The sequence below is a fragment of the Schistocerca piceifrons genome, chromosome 5 (assembly GCF_021461385.2).
Source record: "Schistocerca piceifrons isolate TAMUIC-IGC-003096 chromosome 5, iqSchPice1.1, whole genome shotgun sequence".
NCBI lineage: Eukaryota > Metazoa > Arthropoda > Insecta > Orthoptera > Acrididae > Schistocerca > Schistocerca piceifrons.
In genome coordinates this window covers 258,121,829-258,141,871 of record NC_060142.1, presented here as the reverse complement: position 1 = coordinate 258,141,871, position 20,043 = coordinate 258,121,829, and the positions used below count along the sequence as shown (strand labels likewise).

Below are 20,043 nucleotides of genomic sequence, written 5' to 3'. Positions count from 1 at the left end.
GGATCCAGACTTATTATGGTATGGCCATTAGAAATAACTGCAACAATGTAGAAGCAATGAGGAGAGCCATCTGGGCTATATTCTTTCATAAAATTTCAACAGATTAGGAACCACAACATAACATTTGCCCACGGGGACCTGACAGCTGGTGCAAATTCAACAACCCAGCTACATCTTCCAGCTATAAGCACAAACATTCAATTCCATAAAAAATCCTTTTAGCTTTGAAACCCATTTTCAGAGACCTTAGCCAACAAGAGCTCTTGAAAAAGTGTCTCCATGGAAAAACTTTCATTTGGGTTTTGTCATTTGGACAAGGCTACCAAAAACTGTTTTCATAAGAAAAGAAACACTAAAATTTGGTGTCCTTGATGCAGTGATGTGCTTCAATGCTGGTGTGTCAAAGAAGACTGATGTATTAAGACTCTTGGGAACAAAGGATGGTATCAATACTGAAAGGGGACTGAAAGAGATTGACATGGACCGTATCTGTTATGCTGATATTTCTGCAGGCAATGCTACCAAGGAGGCCAGGTTAGCCAGAAGATCAAAGAAAAGAAGAGAAAGATAAGAAGCTGAGCCACAGTATAGCCCTGGAATGTTTTAAAAGTGTGTCTGTATGACATTGTACATTACTTGCTTGCATGTAAAACTTTAATACCATTTTTCTCAAAACTACATTTTTTGACCTTCTGGTAGACTTTTCTCAAAAACTATGACTGCTACAGACATCAGACTTACAGTATCTCTTGTTAATACAACGATGATTAATTAGATAAAAAAGAATAGACCCGTGGTGATAAAAAGAACAGATTTACAAGCTCCAAGGTGTTTAGAAAAGTTTTAATTTTTTGTCTTATAGAACAAAAAAATTATTACTCATGAAATATATAAAATACATTACCCATTTTTATGTGATTTGAGAATGATGTTTCAGCTGTACACTGTGAAAGTTTCAGATCTTTATCTCCATTAGTTACTTCAGAAAGTGTACCTGACGTTTGCTCGTTTTAGCATTGATTCCTTATGGGAGTTCCCTCGCGACTGTGTCCCCTTAAACTGGTCAGGGGAAACCATTGCATCTCTATTTTGTTTTTCCTTCAGATACTGCAGATAGCTCTTTCTGGTATTCAAGAAAGCAGTCTTAAATTGCCTATTATAGTGTTCAACTAAGTTACTTCATTAAATATTTTCAGTGAGAGCCAGTTTAAATGCCCAGCACTGAACATGGTTTGAAAGATCACATATAAGTGTTTTCACTACTGCTTCCATATTAGTGCACTGTATATTGTATTTCCTCTCAGCAATGCTCATCAGCATGTGTAAACTCTACAAGGCATGCCAATACTACCTGCACAACATACCTCCTCCCACTCTTTTTGATCATCTTCTCCTCCTCTCTCTCTATGCATGTCTTCATCCTCTTCTCTCTTTCCATCCCTTCTTTGTCCCTCTCTCTGTTCAGCTCTTCTGCCCCCCCCCCCCCCCCGCCCCTCCCTCGCACACTCCAGCTCCCACCCCCTGCTCTCATTCTACCATCTTAGCCTTCTTCACACTCACTGTCTCCATCTCCTCCTCCTCTTCTTTTCTCTGTCATCCATCCTCCTCCTCCTCTCTCACTACCCTTCCTCCTCCCCCCCCACCCTCCCCAGCCATGTCCATCTGCATGTGTAGTCCCTGCAAGATTCATACATACTATAAAAATGGATGTGTGTGTATGTGTGTGTGTGTGTGTGTGTGTGTGTGTGTGTCATGCGCACCTCCTAATTGAGTGGACTGATTCAGCTAGACTTGGTACATATATCCCTTAATGTCAGGCTACAATCACTGTTGGTGATAAAAAACATCTGCCTATCATAGTTCAGGAGCTCTGATACACTGTGTGAATAAAAGTAGCCAGACACCTGGCTGAAAATGACTTACAAGTTCGTGGCGCTCTCCATCGGTAATGCGGGAATTCAATTTGCTGTTGGCCCACCCTTAACCTTGATGACAGCTTCCACTCTCGCAGGCATACGTTCAGTCTAGTGCTGGAAGGTTTGTTGGGGAATGGCAGCCCATTCTTCACAGAGCGCAACACTGAGGAGAGGTATCAATGTCGGTCAGTGAGGCCTGGCATGAAGTTGGTGTTCCAAAACATCCCAAAGGTGTTATAAAGGATTCAGGGATGTTATTGTTGTGTAACCACTCCACCACAGGCCATTATGAACAGGTGCTCGATCATGTTGAAAAATGCAGTCACCATCTCCTGAATTGCTCTTCAACAGTGGGAAGCAAGGAGGTGCTTAAAACATCAATGTAGGCCTATGCTGTGATACTGCCACACAAAATAACAAGTGGTGTAAGCCCTCTCCGTGAAAAACATGACCACACCGTAACAACATGACCTCCAAATGTTATTGGTGGCGCTACATATGCTGGCAAATGACGTTCGCCAGGCATTCACCATACCCACAGCCTGCCATCGTATTGCCACATTGTGTACCGTGATTCGTCACTCCACTCAATGTTTTTCCACTGTTCAATCGTCCAATGTTTACACTCCTTACACCAAGCGAGGCATCATTTGGCATTTACCGGTGTGATGTGTGGCTTATGAGCAGCCACTCAACCATGAAATCCATGTTTTCTCACCTCCCGCCTAACTGTCATAGTACTTGCAGTGGATCCTGATGCAGTTTGGAATTCCTGTGTGATGGTCTGGATAGATGTCTGCCTATTACACATTACGACCCTCTTCAACTGTCAGCGGTCTCTGTCAGTCAACAGCTAAAGTCAGCCTGTGCGCTTTTGTGCTGTACGTGTCCCTTCACATTTCCACTTCACTATCACATCAGAAACAGTGGACCTAAGGATGTTTAGGAGTGTGGAAATCTCTCATATGATAGTGACACCCAATCACCTGACCACGTTCAAAGTCCATGAGTTCCACTGAGTGCCCCATTCGACTCTCTCACGATGTCTAATGACTACTGAGGTCACCGATATGGGTACCTGGCAGTAGGTGCCAGCACAATGCACCTAATATGAAAAACATGTTTTTTTGGCGTGTCTGGATACTTTTGATCACATAGTCTATAATAAACAATAAAATGAGTGAAAAACTGCTGCTTTATGTGTGACATGCTACTAACGTTTTTTGCTATAAATTTCACATAGAGTATCCACGTATGATGCTAAATGCACATAAAAACTGTATCATGGTACCACACATAGCTCAGGAGATATGATGCTTTGTGCTTGATAGTTAAATTTGTTACTTCTTTGCTACTAAGTATTCACAACATATTTTGCAGACAGTATCCACATATGCTGCTGAATGTACATAAAAAAGTATGTCATTGAATAACACTTAAATCAGGAGACGCGACATTATAGACACCGAAATGTGTGAAAAACTGCCTCATCATGGACGATGTTTAAATTTATTACTTCTTTGTTCCTAACTCTATTTGCAACATATTTTGCAGGCAGTACTCATACACTGAAGAGCCAAAGTAACTGGTACACCTGCCTAAAATCGTGTAGGTCCCCCGCGAGAATACAGAAGTGCCACAACACGACATGAGATGCACTCGACTAATGTCTGAAGTAGTGCTGGAGGGAATTGACACCATGAATCTGGCAGGTCTGTCCATAAATCTGTAAGAGTATGAGGGGGTGGCAGCACATTGAACACCACATTGCAAGGCATCTCAGATATGCCCAATAATGTTCACCTCTGGGGAGTTTGGTGGCCAGCAGAAGTGTTTAAACTTAGAAGAGTGTTCTGGAGCCACTCTGTAGCAATTCTGGACATGTGGGATGTCTCATTGTCCTGCTGGAATTGCGTAAGTCCATCAGAATGCATACTGAACAAGAGTGGATGCAGGTGACCACACAGGATGCTTACGTATGTGCCACCTGTCATATCTAGATGTATCAGGGGTCCCAAATCACTCCAGCTGTGCATGCCCCACACCATTACAGAGCCTCCATAAGCTTGAACAGTCTCCTGGTGACACGCGTGATTCATGGATTCATGAGGTTGTCTACATACCTGTGCACATCCATCCACTCGATAGAATTTGAAACGAGACTCGTCCGACCAGGCAACATGTTTCCAGTCACCAAAAATCCAGTGTCAGTGTTGACAGGCCCAGGCAAGGTGTAAAGCTTTGTGTTGTACATTCATCAAGGGTACATGAGTGGGCCTTTGGCTCCAAAAGCCCGTGTCGATGATGTTTCGTTGAATGGTTTACATGCTGACACTTGTTGATGGTGCAGCAATTTATGTAAAGGCTACACTTCAGTCACATTAAACGATTCTCTTCAGCCATCGTTGGTTCTTTTCTTTCAGGATCTTTCTCCAGCTGCAGCAATGTTGGAGATTTGATGTTTTGTTGGATTCCTGATATTCACGTTGCACTTGTGTAATGGTTATACAGGAAAATCCCCACTTCATCGCTACCTCGGAGATGCTGTGTCCTGTCGCCCATGTGCTAACTGTAACACCACATTCAAACTCACATAAATGTTGACAACCTGTCATTGTAGCAGCAGTAACCAATCTAACAACTACGCCAGACACTTGTTGTCTTATGTAGGTGTTGCCGACTGCAACGCCATAATCTGCCTGCTTACATATATCTGTATCTGACTACATTTGCCTATACCAGTTTCTTTGGTGCTTCAGTGTATATGCAGCTGACTGTACCTATACAAATATATCATTCTCCAGTACATAGATCAAGAGATACAATGTCATAAACATTGAAATGCATGAAAAAATACTGTATTGTGTATGAAGTTTTAATACATTTTTTCTTTACTGATAATACACTCCTATAGTAGAGTCAACTTAAGGAAATCGCTGACACCTACAGGCCTTTCAACAGCTTTCAACTGCAAAGCACAAATGGCTGTAGGGGAAAACAATAGCCATTCATAGAGCTATGAAGAGGCATTGCCGTAGAGGCCTTTACAAAATCACATTGTAGACACGTGAAGCAGCTACATCCAGCATACAAAAATATTAGGTTTCTTAATTTGAATACTGTACTTACAAGTTTGTGTATTATACATAATTCTTTATATGCCTGTTTCATAATTTGAAAGGTGCTCCCACAAATACATGGAAATGAAATTATTTCAACATTACTCTATAAAAACAATTCTTTTTATTTACTAATAGAAAACTGGCAAAAAGAATAGCCAAGAAATGCCAGTTTTTTCTGGCTAGTAGATTGTTAAAGCAGGCCGATAATGTAAGGGGTAATCAAATGAAAATAGACAGATGGAAAAAGTAAGTAAACTGTTTATTATTTCACAAGTAATCATCACACCTATTAATATATTTATCCCAACGTGAGACGAGATGGTCAATGTCTTCATGTAAAAATATGTGCGGTTGCCTACATAACCATGATTGCAGCCAGGTGTGCACCTCTTCATCCTAAGCAAATCAGTGGCCACTTCCAAAAATATGTAAATTGCATGGGGAGAGATCATGACTGCACAACATAACTTCTGCAGCATAATCAAACCAGTCTTAGCATCAGTGGGCCTGCCCACATGCTGCAAAGGTTGTTTTGAGTTTGGAGATAACCTACATGTGATTGACATCATGTCATAGCCGTGGTAAATGGGAAAATTATTTCTGCAGTGGAACGTGATTTGTTCCTGCACCCATTCTTTGTTGTCAGAGCAGCAGCAACTTGCAACAGATTTATGAATCATGACTTTTATTCTTTATTTGTGCTACAGGAGCACAGGATTACATATGAAACTTCGTATGTTGATACAAACGGAATGCAACTGAGACAATGTGTGTCTAGACCAGGAGCATTACCAAAAATATATAATCAAAGATAACACATATACACATAAAAGGACAATCAAAGATAATCAGCACAATGGGCTACGCTACACAATAAAGAGAAATTAATAATGGGAGTGAGCTGCCAAAACATCGTGCCAGCTGTCAGTGTAGTATTATTTTTTGAAGTTTGTGTAACTGTTAAGGGTAATATGCCCACCAGATAGGGGCATCTAAGACAAACTGTCATCTTGTTTCTGTACAAGAGGAATGGATATGACACTGGTATTCAGCTCCTCCCATATTCTGTCATCAATATTATATAATACATTTTACTTGAAGTCACTTCGAACACTAAGCCAATAGTATTATGGCAAAGCACATACATTTTGAGTAGAAAAGGCGCCATTATAAAATGTGGATGAAAGCCTTTTCAGTTAGGGGGCTCAGCAGTAAAACAGAGCCTCTGAGCCAACAGTCAGACCATTATCTAGTTCCTTTTTTCGTCCACTGCAGCTTTCATGTGCTAACTAAAACAACCGTATTTACTCGAATCTAAGCCGCACTTTTTTTTCCAGTTTTTGTTATCCAAAAAACTGCCTGTGGCTTAGAATCGAGTGCAAAGTAAGCGGAAGTTGTGAAATATGTTGGTAGGTGCCGCCACAACTAATTCTGCCGTCGAATATATGTAGCGCTACACAGGCATGCTTTACAGGCACAAAGATAAATACTGGCGCCAAAACCTCTGCGTCAGAAAAAAAAAAAAAAAAAAAAAAAAAAAAAAAAAAAAAAAAAAAAAAAAAAAAAAAAAAAAAAAAACACCCCTTTTTTCTCTGCCCCGAATTTCGACCACTGCATTTTCATACATTATCCAACGAAGTAAATACAAATTCCGTATTGTTCATCTTCGAATGTAGCAGCTTTTCAATGTACTACGAAAATCCGACTGGCAAGACCGTTTGCGATGTTTGTCAGTATGGCCAATTCTACGTTCTGATTTTTTTTCTACCTGTGAGAAGAGATGGTTGCTAATGGGAACTTTTGTGAATTCTGAATCACATGCAGTATTCTCTTCACCATAAGAATAATACAAATATAAACATTTTGCCATGTATTCTTTCGTGTTTACTGCTATCTCATTTAAATCCTGTCCGCCTAATAAACTACGAAACTAGAGTGAGACAACACAAACGCGGAAGTATACACATATGTCATGTTCATATTCGTATTATTCTTATGCCTGATAGTGATACAGTCAGAAATGAAGCACGGCAATTGACTAGATTTTTAAATCTAAGATGACCCTAATTTCTGTGCAGAAAATAATGTACTAAAGAGGCGTCTGCAAAGATTTTCAAACGGAGAAAAATTTTCGCTAAACTCTCGTTCAGGACATCTTCTATCATACGCAGTTTATTATTTGGTTCTTGTTGATCATTATCAAAGAAAGCAGCAGTGTAAATAACAACAAATAGCAGTATCTTGCCATTGTTTCGCTACTGAGACAATTACTCTCTCTTTTTTTTTAATTGTAAGTGGCGGTAGCACGCACAAAAGCAAACCATGCCGCGAGCGGCGACAGGTCGTGAACATTCATTTTCGGAATGCGACAAACAATGCATGACACAGTACAGTAATGCATTTTCAGCTTAGAGTGCCGAAAACACCTATAACAAAGAGAACGGCAATTATCAGATCAAAGAAAAATAAGCAATCAATTCAAACCAGACGAAGCACGTGAAAAACGAAGGGTACCCCATAAACAAGGACGGAGCGCCTGACGCATAGCAATGGCTACCTGGTAAAGCTTAACTGCTAAGCTTACGGCTCGAACCAAACTACTGTAGCTGTATCGTCATTCATTCGACCAGAATTCTGTTTCATATTACAATGGACCAACTTTGTTTCGATTTGGAGGTGCGGCCTAAAACTTTTCTCTCCCCTTGAATTTCGAGTCTCAAATTTTAGCTGCGGCTTAGATTCGGGAAATTATTTTTTCCTTTATTTCGAGTCTCATTTTTCAGGTGCGGCTTAGATTCGAGTGCGGCTTAGATTCGAGTAAATACGGTATTATGTTGTATATGAGGAAAGGCAAAAAGAGTGATGATTCTTATGAGGTTTATCTTCTTTTCAGCTGATGAAAGTAAGCCAAGATACAGTGGACACGTATTTGGAGGACATTATATTGGAATCAATGGATTGGATGCCAAAATCACAAGCTCGAGAATACATCAAGGAAGTTGCCAAGAAAATTGATCGAGCAGCTGAAGAAGCACATGTTAGGTATCTACATTGGCCTCTTATTCCAGATTCATTTAAAATTATAAGCAGTTATGTGTAGATAGCACATTTTTGTGTTTTACATTGCTTTTTTCTGTATTTATAATATTTTGATCAATACTTCAGGTGGAAGTAAACATGCGTAAAGTGTCCAGGAACTTACATTTTTGAGCTTGCAAAAATTTCATTACTTTGATTACCAAAGCAACATAATTTTTCATCCTGATAGACAAGACCAAGTCAAGATTACAGTTTAAAATAACATCTGAAATAAGACAAAATGTGACACATATAGAAATTACAGTAATGAATACTGTAATCAATATTTCTAATTTCAGTAACAGCAGGTGCTATCAAAGTTTCTGGCAGCACCTCAAACTTAAGATAATCCATCATATTGTTTTCATTCACCAAAAAAAATTTTCATTAGAGCACTACATTGATAACTGGCACTGGTGTACCTTAGGTATGTGCCACCCCTGGCAAGAATTTAAAATGACGCCCTCTAAAGATCTCCCCAGGAAGCAAAGAATGCACCCCCTTATCAATACACAAAAATTGATATTTTCCCTTGTCCCAAGAAAATGTGAAGGCATTTCTTGGAAAATATATATATGCAGTATTGTTAATTTACAGAAATTTAATATAGAATGAAACTAATTTACAGCCCAGAATCAAAGGCGTTATGAAGGACTAAGAAGCAGAAACACACATTTAAATACAAAAACTCATTATATTTTACAAAGTCTATTTCAAAATACATTGAGTTGCTAGGAATACCTATATCAAATTTAACTTAACACTGTTACTAAGTTCAGTTAATTTACTTAAATGCTACTTTCCTGGCTTTGATTTTTGCAAAATTATCAATTAATTCTTCTAAGTTAAGTTTCGCTACCTCTTCATGTTCAGTCGATAAAATGGCTAAATTTTACAAACGTGCCTGTCGCATGGATGAGCTTAAATAATTCGTGATGAGCTTTATTTTACTGAAGCTTTGCTCACAAGAGGCCACCATAACAGGAAGTGTTAAGTAAATTCTAAGAGCTATTTGGATATTCAGATATATATCTAAAGCTCTTGAATCTTTTTAAGAATGTCAAGTGGTGTTGCTTTTTCAACATCGTTAATCAGTTCTTTAGCTTGCATTCGAAAAATTTCCAATTCTTGTGACAGCTCAACTACATCTACATCATGTGAAATTTAGTCCCAAAATCTGCAGCTTGTTTAAGAAGAACATCAATTGGCTCTTTTTTTAAAGCTTCTCCCGTTAGAAAATAAAATTCTGAATATATTGAAGCCATTGCCTCATACCTCTTAGTAAGCTATGTTATGATTTGATTATAAGCCAAATTTATTTCCCTCTGAAACACCTGTTTTGAGTTGAGATAGTAATCATGCATTTATTTGTTTGAATCTGAAAGACGTTGGCTTATGATCTTCCGTCTTTTTTCAGCAAAATTATCATCGATATTGATTTCTTGTGCTTGCTTTGTTGCATAGTCGATTGCTGTACCAATACCTTCATCTCGGATTTCCTGAATCATATTTGACCATCCTTTTATTATTTTGCTAGCCTTGTTGACTGCAACAGTCTCTTTCTGAAGTGACTTGCTGATTTTATCAATCGAGACTAGAATCCTTTCCCACAGATGCAAAAGACATAGGAATTTGAAGTCGATTTGCTTTATGAGTCCCTGAGCCCCCACTGATGTTTCCAGGTTCCATTTGTCTTGGTTCATATCAACCATTTCCTCCAGACTTGCAGACAGTTCATTCAGTGTTCTGTTTAAAGTGGTGACTGCTCTTCATTTGGTTGATCACCTAGTGTCACAATGACCCTTCAACATAATGTCGAAGTTACTTAACACAGCTTGCCACCTTCCTGTAGAGCCACTGAAGAAAGTAAATATCTTTTGAACTGTTTCAAAAAAAGTAATCATTAGAGGTGATACAGTGGCAGCACGCGATCCGATAAGGTTTAAAATATGTGCAGCACATGGTACAAACCGAGGACTATCATTTTGTTTGATGATCTGAGCTTGCACACTGATATATTTTTCAGCCTTATTGCTGCCATTATCATAACCCATGCCATTATCATATCAAGCAAAGAAGGGAAAGCAGAAAGGTGGAAGGAGTATATAGAGGGTCTATACAAGAGCGATGCACTTGAGGACAATATTATGGAAATGGAAGAGGATGTAGATGAAGATGAAATGGGAGATACGATACTGTGTGAAGAGTTCGACAGAGCACTGAAGGACCTGAGTCGAAACAAGGCCCCCGGAGTAGACAAAATTCCATTGGAACTACTGACGGCCTTGGGAGAGCCAGTCCTGACAAAACTCTACCATCTGGTGAGCAAGATGTATGAAACAGGCGAAATACCCTCAGACTTCAAGAAGAATATAATAATTCCAATCCCAAAGAAAGCAGGTGTTCACAGATGTGAAAATTACCGAACCATCAGTTTAATAAGCCACAGCTGCAAAGTACTAACACGAATTCTTTACAGACGAATGGAAAAACTAGTAGAAGCCGACCTCGGGGAAGATCAGTTTGGATTCCGTAGAAATACTGGAACACGTGAGGCAATACTGACCTTACGACTTATCTTAGAAGAAAGATTAAGGAAAGGCAAACCTACGTATCTAGCATTTGTAGACTTAGAGAAGGCTTTTGACAATGTTGACTGGAATACTCTCTTTCAAATTCTAAAGGTGGCAGGGGTAAAATACAGGGAGCGAAAGGCTATTTACAACTTGTACAGAAACCAGATGGCAGTTATAAGAGTTGAGGGACATGAAAGGGAATCAGTGGTTGGGAAGGGAGTAAGACAGGGTTGTAGCCTCTCCCCGATGTCATTCAATCTCTATATTGAGCAAGCAGTAAAGGAAACAAAAGAAAAATTTGGAGTAGGTATTAAAATCCATGGAGAAGAAATAAAAACCTAAAGTTCGCCGATGACATTCTAATTCTGTCAGAGACAGCAATGGACTTGGAAGAGCAGTTGAACGGAATGGACAGTGTCTTGAAGGGAGGATATAAGATGAACATCAACAAAAGCAAAACGAGGATAATGGAATGTAGTCGAGTTAAGTCGGGTGATGCTGAGGGTATTAGATTAGGAAATGAGACACTTAAAGTAGTAAAGGAGTTTTGCTATTTGGGGAGCAAAATAACTGATGATGGACGAAGTAGAGAGGATATAAAATGTAGACTGGCAATGGCAAGGAAAGCGTTTCTGAGGAAGAGAAATTTGTTAACATCGAGTATAGATTTAAGTGTCAGGAAGTTATTTCTGAAAGTATTTGTATGGAGTGTAGCCATGTATGGAAGTGAAACATGGACGATAAATAGTTTGGACAAGAAGAGAATAGAAGCTTTTGAAATGTGGTGCTACAGAAGAATGCTGAAGATTAGATGGGTAGATCACATAACTAATGATGAAGTATTGAATAGGATTGGGGAGAAGAGAAGTTGTGGCACAACTTGACCAGAAGAAGGGATCGGTTGGTAGGACATGTTCTGAGGCATCAAGGGATCACCAATTTAGTATTGGAGAGCAGCGTGGAGGGTAAAAATCATAGGGGGAGACCAAGAGATGAATACACTAAGCAGATTCAGAAGGGTGTAAGTTGCAGTAGGTACTGGGAGATGAAGAAGCTTGCACAGGATAGAGTAGCATGGAGAGCTGCATCAAACCAGTCTCAGGACTGAAGACCACAACAATCATAACCCTGACCTCTGCAATTATCAATACTTAGCCCATCTTCTTTAAGTTTTTTAAGAATGTCAACTAAAATGCCTTCACCTGTTTTTTCATTAGTGTTGATAAAGTCAATGAAACTTTCTTTAACTTCACACTTCCCATCTGACAAGTCAACAAATCTAATAGCTTAGCTCATTTGCTCAATGTGAGCACTGTCTGGTGTGCAGTCAAAGATGATCGAAAAGTATTTTCCATTTTTTATTTGATTCAAGATTTTCTGCCTCACATTGCTTCCAATTAAAGTTATGAGCTCATTTTGGACTTTAGGGGAAAAGTAACTGAGTGCCTTTTTATTTGATTTTTACGTATGCCATATGTTCTGCTAATTTAGGATGATAGTGACTTATTAGTTCTAATGTGATTTTAAAAAATCTACTACTTGACTCACCAATGATTTCTTTCTTTGCTGTTCCTCGAAGTGGTAGATTTTATTCTTAGCACAAAATATAATTACATCTATGACTACTTTCAGTATGTTCCTCCACTTCTCTACCTCCTTCTGAATACTTTCTTGAATTTCATCATCTACAGTTTTCTTTTGTTTTAGTCGGTTTTGCAAATCTTTCCACTGCATGCAACACAACCTGTGGCTGGACGAGTTTTCGTGATTGTAAATGAGAGTCATTGAAGCCTTTATTAAAATCTGAAAATGAAGATAACTTTCCACGATGATCCTTCCCAAACAGGAGACAGGGAAAACAAAATAGAGAATCTTCCGACTGGCTATAAAGTAACCATTGTCTTCACACACATTCGCCATTTTTGAGCTTTTTGTAAAACCACTTGCCATTGAAATGTCTATCTCCATCTGACATGGGAAACTTGATGGTTGCTACATCAACTATTTGAGGGCCACGTTCAACCAGCACAATTTGAATACTATCAGTAATCAATGGATAGCTTGGGCGTTTTTTTGGATCATTAAAAACTTTTTCACCTATTTCTGGTGAACAGTCTTCTTGTAGTGGAGGTAAATCATGACAACCAACTGCTGATCCTTCCTCATCTAAAGAACTACATGTGGAAGATTCGTACTCCTCATAGTTGTTTTCTGAAACTGGTGGTGCTATATGATGGGAAGTTGATGGTTGTGGTTGGTTGTCATCATTTGTATGTGGATGTGTTTCTGTATCATCAGATTCAAAATTGGCATTACTCTCGTCTTGATCTGTTGCAGTGTTGCCGCTGTCCACCTTCTTGTTGGGTTTTAGCCAATTTTTCAAGTCTCCTGGAAGGAGAACTGCAGTTCTTTTCTTTTCTTAGTTTTTTAAATGCACTTACTGATAGTTTTTTAGGTCCCATCTATTTGTTGTATGAAAGGAAATGTTTTAACCGGGAATGAAATATAAATGAAAATAAAATGAACCTATACACATAATAATAACAATAACATATGAATCATTTATAATGGGCCACACACAAAGGAACCCTCTGGGCTCAAGTACCACCAATTGGCTCAAGTACTCTCCCCAGGTCAGGCCGAATCTGGATGAGGTAATCAGACTTGTCATGTCGAAACTTGCCTTGATTTCTGCCACTTGTAGTTGATGTCACTTAAACCCACATGCCAAATTTCATCTGCTGAGAGACAGTGGAAGTTACCTAAAAGAAATCACGAAAGCATTTATTTAGTGTGTTGGCGTTTACAAGGAAAGGCTGGTCCACACGTTACTATTTGTCTGCACAGATATCTGTGCAAATGTGTGTGCATGCAAAAGATCACCGGAAATCAGATATTAGATTTTAGAGTGTACCCAGGAGCCGATATAGACTCAGATCACAATTCAGTAATGTTGAAGAATAGGCTTAAGTTTAAGACAACCATCTGAAAGAACCAGTCGTGAATTAAATGGGATACCAAAGCTCTGAGGAATGATGAGACAGGTTTGAAGATCGCGAAGGCTGTGGACACTGCGGTCGTGAATACCAGAGTAGGAAGTTCAAGTGAAGAAGAGTGGACATCTCTAAAAACAGCAATCACAGATGTTGGGATGATAAACACAGGAACAAGGAAGGTAAATACGAAGAAGCCGTTGGTAACAGGAAATACTTCATTTGATTGATGAAAGAAGGAAGTATAAAAATGTTCAGGGAAATCCAGGAATACAGAAATACAAGTCACTTACAAATGAAATAAATAGGAAATGCAAGGCAGCTAAGGCAAAATGGTTGCAGGAAAAATGTGAAGAAATTGAAAATGAAATGATCGTCGGTAAGACTGATTCAGCATATAGAAAAGTGAAAACAACATTCGGGGAAATTAACCCGGCAGTAAACTCAAGCTGGTCTGTCAGACCACGGAGAAATCTTCCCATTAATACAATGTCTGAAAATTGGTTAAAAGAAGCTATCTTGTCAGCACATATGAAAGATGACAATAAGAGTCGTCTGATGGTAATTAAAAATCGATGTAATCTGTAAGGGTCTGAAAGAACAGCTACGTGTTTGACGTTTGTGCATCCCATTTCCAGGCATGTGCACTGCTGGGTTAAAAGCAACGGTGGTAACATTAAGAGTGCAGTGGGAATTCCACTGCTGAGTGCAAAGGAGAGGGCAGATAGATGGGAAGAATACATTGAAGGACTCTATTAGGGGGAAGACGTGTCAGATGGAGTGCTAGAAGAAGAGACGAGTGTTGACATGGAAGACATGGGGGATCCAGTATTAGAGGCAGAATTTAAGAGGTCTTTGGAGGACTTGAAATCAAAAAAGGCTGAGGGGATAGGTAACATTCCATCGAAATTTCTGAAGTCATTCGAAGAAGTAGCAACCAAACGACTGTTCAACTAGGTGAGTAGAATCTATGAGACTGGCGACATACCATCACACTTTCGGACAAATATCATGCGCACAATTCCGAAGATAGCAAAGATAGAAAAGGCAGATAGCTGTAAGAACTACCGGACGATCAGATTAACATCTCATGCATCGAAGATACTGATGAGAATAATGTATATAAGAATGGAAAAGAAAGTTGAGGATCTGTTTAGAGTTAGCCTACTTGTTTCAAAAAAATTTTCCATAGAGAGATACAATGTGTATCGAGAAATATGTCGCAACCAGATATGACTGAAACTGACGTGCTCAGAGCTTATTTTACGAATGCAAATTGACTAGTACGGTATCGCCAGTTTTAGTGAACCTTGAATGCGCAATGCATGTAGATCTGATATTAAAAAGGGAATGAGCGTTAGAGTTAGAAGGACACTTTCAATCAAAGGTGAAAAATACAAAGGCGACTTTGCATTCAAAGTCTGCTATTGACACTTTTTTTACACAATAATGTCCAATATTAATCTGAATGGTTCATTGTTACCTGTGCGAATGGACCAGAAACTTTGGTTCACACCTGATAATACCAGCTTTACATACAGAAAAAACTGTGAAGGGGTCATCAATGTCTGGAGGGGGAGGGGGGGGGGGGGGGAAGGGAAAACTTTAAGGGAGAGAGAAATAAACATCTAGCATTTTTCACACGTCAGGCTTTATTTCCGTTTTAAAGAAAGTTATTGTTGTCATTCTGCTTTCTGTATTCCATTTGAACGCTTTGAGAAATGCACAAAAATTCTGCTCGATTTCTTTAACCCGGAGAGTCTCAGTGGAATGCACGAAGGGACACTTCGTGCCTCATGTGGCAAAACAGCAGATAGTAGTACAGTGGAAAAAATTCAGAGACACTATCAATATCTCACTTCTACTTGGCACATACATCAAAGTTGCTTCTTTTACACTGCTTGTTTTTATCGAAAACATTCATCTGAGATAATAATGAAATTAGTGTCATTTTGATATTTATCGAATGTGATGACATTTAGGATAAAACAACTGATTTCATCTTCAATACTTCTTATGTGTAATTTTAACTGGTATGTCTGTTATAAACAATATGGCGAACAGCCAAATTCCCTTAGGTAGCATATCAAATGTTACTGAAATAAACAATAAAGGTGCTACAATTATCAAACACGAGTATGTTCATATTTATTAATTTTAGTAAATGAAATGTAGTTGTGAGAAAGAAAAATTGTATGACTGGCATTATAGATGAATGAGTTCATATTATTTTGAATAATAAAAAGTATGAAAGGGAAGCAGTGGTTGGGAAAGGAGTGAGACAGGGTTGTAGCCTCTCCCCGATGTTATTCAATCTGTATATTGAGCAAGCAGTAAAGGAAACAAAAGAAAAATTCGGAGCAGGTATTAAAATTCATGGAGAAGAAGTAAAAACTTTGAGGTTCGCCGATGACATTGTAATTCTGTCAGAGACAGCAAAGGATTTGGAAGAGCAGTTGAACGGAATGGACAGTGTCTTGAAAGGAGGATGTAAGATGAACATCAACAAATGCAAAACGAGGATAATGGAATGTAGTCAAATTAAATCGGGTGATCCTGAGGGAATTAGATTAGGAAATAAGACACTTAAAGTAGTAAAGGAGTTTTGCTATTTAGGGAGTAAAATAACTGATGATGGTCGAAGTACAGAGGATATAAAATGTAGACTGACAATGGCACGGAAATCGTTTCTGAAGAAGAGAAATTTGTTAACATCGAGTATAGATTTAAGTGTCAGGAAGTCATTTCTGAAAGTATTTGTATGGAGTGTAGCCATGTATGGAAGTGAAACATGGACGATAGGTAGTTTGGACAAGAAGAGAATAGAAGCTTTCGAAATATGGTGCTACAGAAGAATGCTGAAGATAAGGTGGGTAGATCACGTAACTAATGAAGAGGTATTGAATAGGATTGGGGAGAAGAAAAGTTTGTGGCACAACTTGACTAGAAGAAGGGATCGGTTGGTAGGACATGTTTTGAGGCATCAAGGGATCACAAATTTAGCATTGGAGGGCAGTGTGGAGGGTAAAAATCGTAGAGGGAGACCAAGAGATGAATACACTAAGCAGATTCAGAAGGATGTAGGTTGCAGTAAGTACTGGGAGATGAAGAAGCTTCCACAGGATAGAGTAGCATGGAGAGCTGCATCAAACCAGTCTCAGGACTGAAGACTACAACAACAATAAAAAGTTAAACTCTGGTTTTTTTATGTACTTGTTAACAACAAGACTGATAATTTTAGTATCTTCCCTATGGACGCTTTTGGCAACACCTATGTCAATTGAAACTTATAGTGACATATGCATGACTTTCCACAGAATTTGATATGTATATATCGTTATAATGTAGTTTTACCTACTGTTACGAATTTCAAATCAAAAAATTGACTGCGAAAACAAAACCAGTCCATAAATTAAGCAGATATATGTAAGAAGCCTCAAATCATAAATAGTGCGATTCTACTGTGAGAAAAAAGGGGAAAATGTTTAACTGCCTGATAAAACAAAATAAGAGTTTCATTCAAACATGAATGAATTGTAGCTGTTTATGAGCGATGAGCATGAGCATAGGAAACATATTGCTATTACAGAACACATGACTCACCTTCCTTGATGTACGACCAAGTGCTTCCTCTTGCTACACAGCCACACATGAACTGGTAATGCCAGCTAACACAAACACCTACCATTATGAAGGTGGGTGGTGATTTTGAAACCTTATGGAAAGCCGACCAGGATGGGGAGGTAGGCAAGTCGTCACTGCCAATGAACTTTTAAGTGCTAAATTATTTCTCAGTATGATAACCAGGTAATGCCGAAAGTGTAGATGGTGCATTTAGCATGACTTGTTCTACGTCGCTCTTGTAAGGCCTCGTGCTTCAAAATCCTCACCCCCAAACGTTTGGGAAAGTCATAATTGCCCTGACCTGGCGAGAGTACAATTAAGACAAAAGGATCTACGTTCCTTCAAAACCTCAAATCTGCTAATAAATTGTTGACTCAGCAGAGATAAAAGAATAAGGTAAAAAGATTTGATATGGCAACTACCATAGCAAAATTAATGAGACCAGTAATATTAACAACGAATCATGTTTATATGTGTATGTGATAATTGTTATTAAATAGGTCTAATATGACTTTCTGCGTACTTTTTTAAGGTAATATTTTGCAACTGTTGCCATAAGCTAATGTAACAAGTAAATAATATTTACTTACCGTGAAACTACGGCCGTAATTTTTCCCGAGGGCATGCAGCTTTACTGTATGGATAAATGATGATGGCGGCCTCTTGGGTAAAATATTCCGGAGGTAAAATAATCCCCCATTCGGATCTCCGGGCGGGGACTACTCAAGAGGACGTCATTATCAGGAGAAAGAAAACTGGCATCCTACGGATCGGAGCATGGAATGTCAGATCCCTTAATCGTGCAGGTAGATTAGAAAATTTAAAAACGGAAATGGATTGGTTAAAGTTAGATATAGTGGGAATTAGCGAAGTTCGGTGGCAGGAGGAACAAGACTTTTGGTCAAGTGAATACAGGGTTATAAATACAAAATCAAATAGGGGTAATGCAGGAGTAGGTTTAATGATGAATAAAAAAATAGGAGTTCGGGTAAGCTACTACAAACAACATAGTGAACGCATTATTGTGGCCAACATAGACACGAAGCCCACGACTACCACAGTAGTACAAGTCTATATGCCAACTAGCTAGGCAGATGACGAAGAAATTGAAGAAATGTATGTTGAGATAAAAGAAATTATTCAGGTAGTGAAGGGAGACGAAAATTTAATAGTCATGGGTGACTGGAATTCGATAGAAGGAAAAGGGAGAGAAGGAAATGTAGTAGGTGAATATGGATTGGGGGGAAGAAATGAAAGAGGAAGCTGTCTGGTAGAATTTTGCACAGAGCATAACTTAATCATAGCTAACACTTGGTTCAAGAATCATAAAAGAAGGCTGTATACATGGAAGAAGCCTGGAGATACTGACGGGCTTCAGATAGATTATATAATGGTAAGACAGAGATGTAGGAACCAGGTTTTAAATTGCAGGACATTTCCAGGGGCAGATGTGGACTCTGACCACAGTCTATTGGTTATGAACTGTAGATTAAAACTGAAGAATCTGCAAAAAGGTGGGAATTTAAGAAGATGGGACCTGGATAAACTGAAAGAACCAGAGGTGGTACAGAGTTTCAGGGAGAGCATAAGGGAACAATTGACAGGAATGGGGGAAAGAAATACAGTAAAAGAAGAATGGGTAACTTTGAGGGATGAAGTAGTGAAGGCAGCAGAGAATCAAGTAGGTAAAAAGATGTGGGCTAGTAGAAATCCTTGGGTAACAGAAGAAATATTGAATTTAATTGATGAAAGGAGAAAATACAAAAATGCAGTAAATGAAGCAGGCAAAAAGGAATACAAACGTCTCAAAAATGAGATTGACAGGATGTGCAAAATGGCTAAGCAGGCATGGCTAGAGAACAAATGTAAAGATGTAGAGGCTTATCTCACTAGGGGTAAGATAGATACTGCCTACAGGAAAATTAAAGAGACCTTTGGAGAAAAGAGAACCACTTGTATGAATATTAAGAGCTCAGATGGAAACCCAGTTCTAAGCAAAGAAGGGAAAGCAGAAAGGTGGAAGGAGTATATAGAGGGACTATACAAGCGCGATGTACTTGAGGGCAATGTTATAGAAAGGGAAGAGAATGTAGATGAAGATGAAATGGGAGATACGATACTGTGTGAAGAATTTGACAGAGCACTGAAAGACCTGAGTCGAAACAAGGCCCCAGGAGTAGACAGCATTCCATTAGAACTACTGACGGCCTTGGGAGAACCAGTCCTAACTAAACTCTACCATCTGGTGAGGAAAATGTATGAGACAGGTGAAATACCCTCAGACTTCAAGAAGAATATAATAATTCCAATCCCAAAGAAAGCAGGTGTTAACAGATGTGAAAATTACTGAACTATCAGTTTAATAAGCCACAGCTGCAAAATACTAACAAGAATTCTTTACAGGTGAATGGAAAAACTGGTAGAAGCCGACCTCGGGGAAGATCAGTTTGGATACCGTAGAAATATGGGAACACGTGAGGCAATACTGACCCTACGACTTATCTTAGAAGCTAGACTAAGAAAAGGCAAACCTACATTTCTAGCATCTGTAGACTTGGAGAAAGCTTTTGACAATGTTGACTGGAATACTCTCTTTCAAATTCTAAAGCTGGCAGGGGTAAAATACAGGGAGCGAATGGCTATTTACAATTTGTACAGAAAGCAGATGGCAGTTATAAGAGTCGAGGGACATGAAAGGGAAGCAGTGGTTGGGAAAGGCATGAGACAGGGTTGT

General features: G+C 38.9%; 1 protein-coding gene across 1 annotated transcript in view; it reads left to right on the top strand.

Moving 5' to 3' along the window:
* The window catches only part of LOC124798930 (cilia- and flagella-associated protein 91-like), a 291,175-nt gene that overhangs the window by 190,657 nt on the left and 80,475 nt on the right, over window positions 1–20,043 (top strand). Inside the window, exon 13 of the mRNA XM_047262463.1 lies at window positions 7,932–8,080. Within this exon, the coding sequence (XP_047118419.1) occupies window positions 7,932–8,080 (149 nt within the window). The remainder of the gene's footprint in view (window positions 1–7,931; window positions 8,081–20,043) is intronic.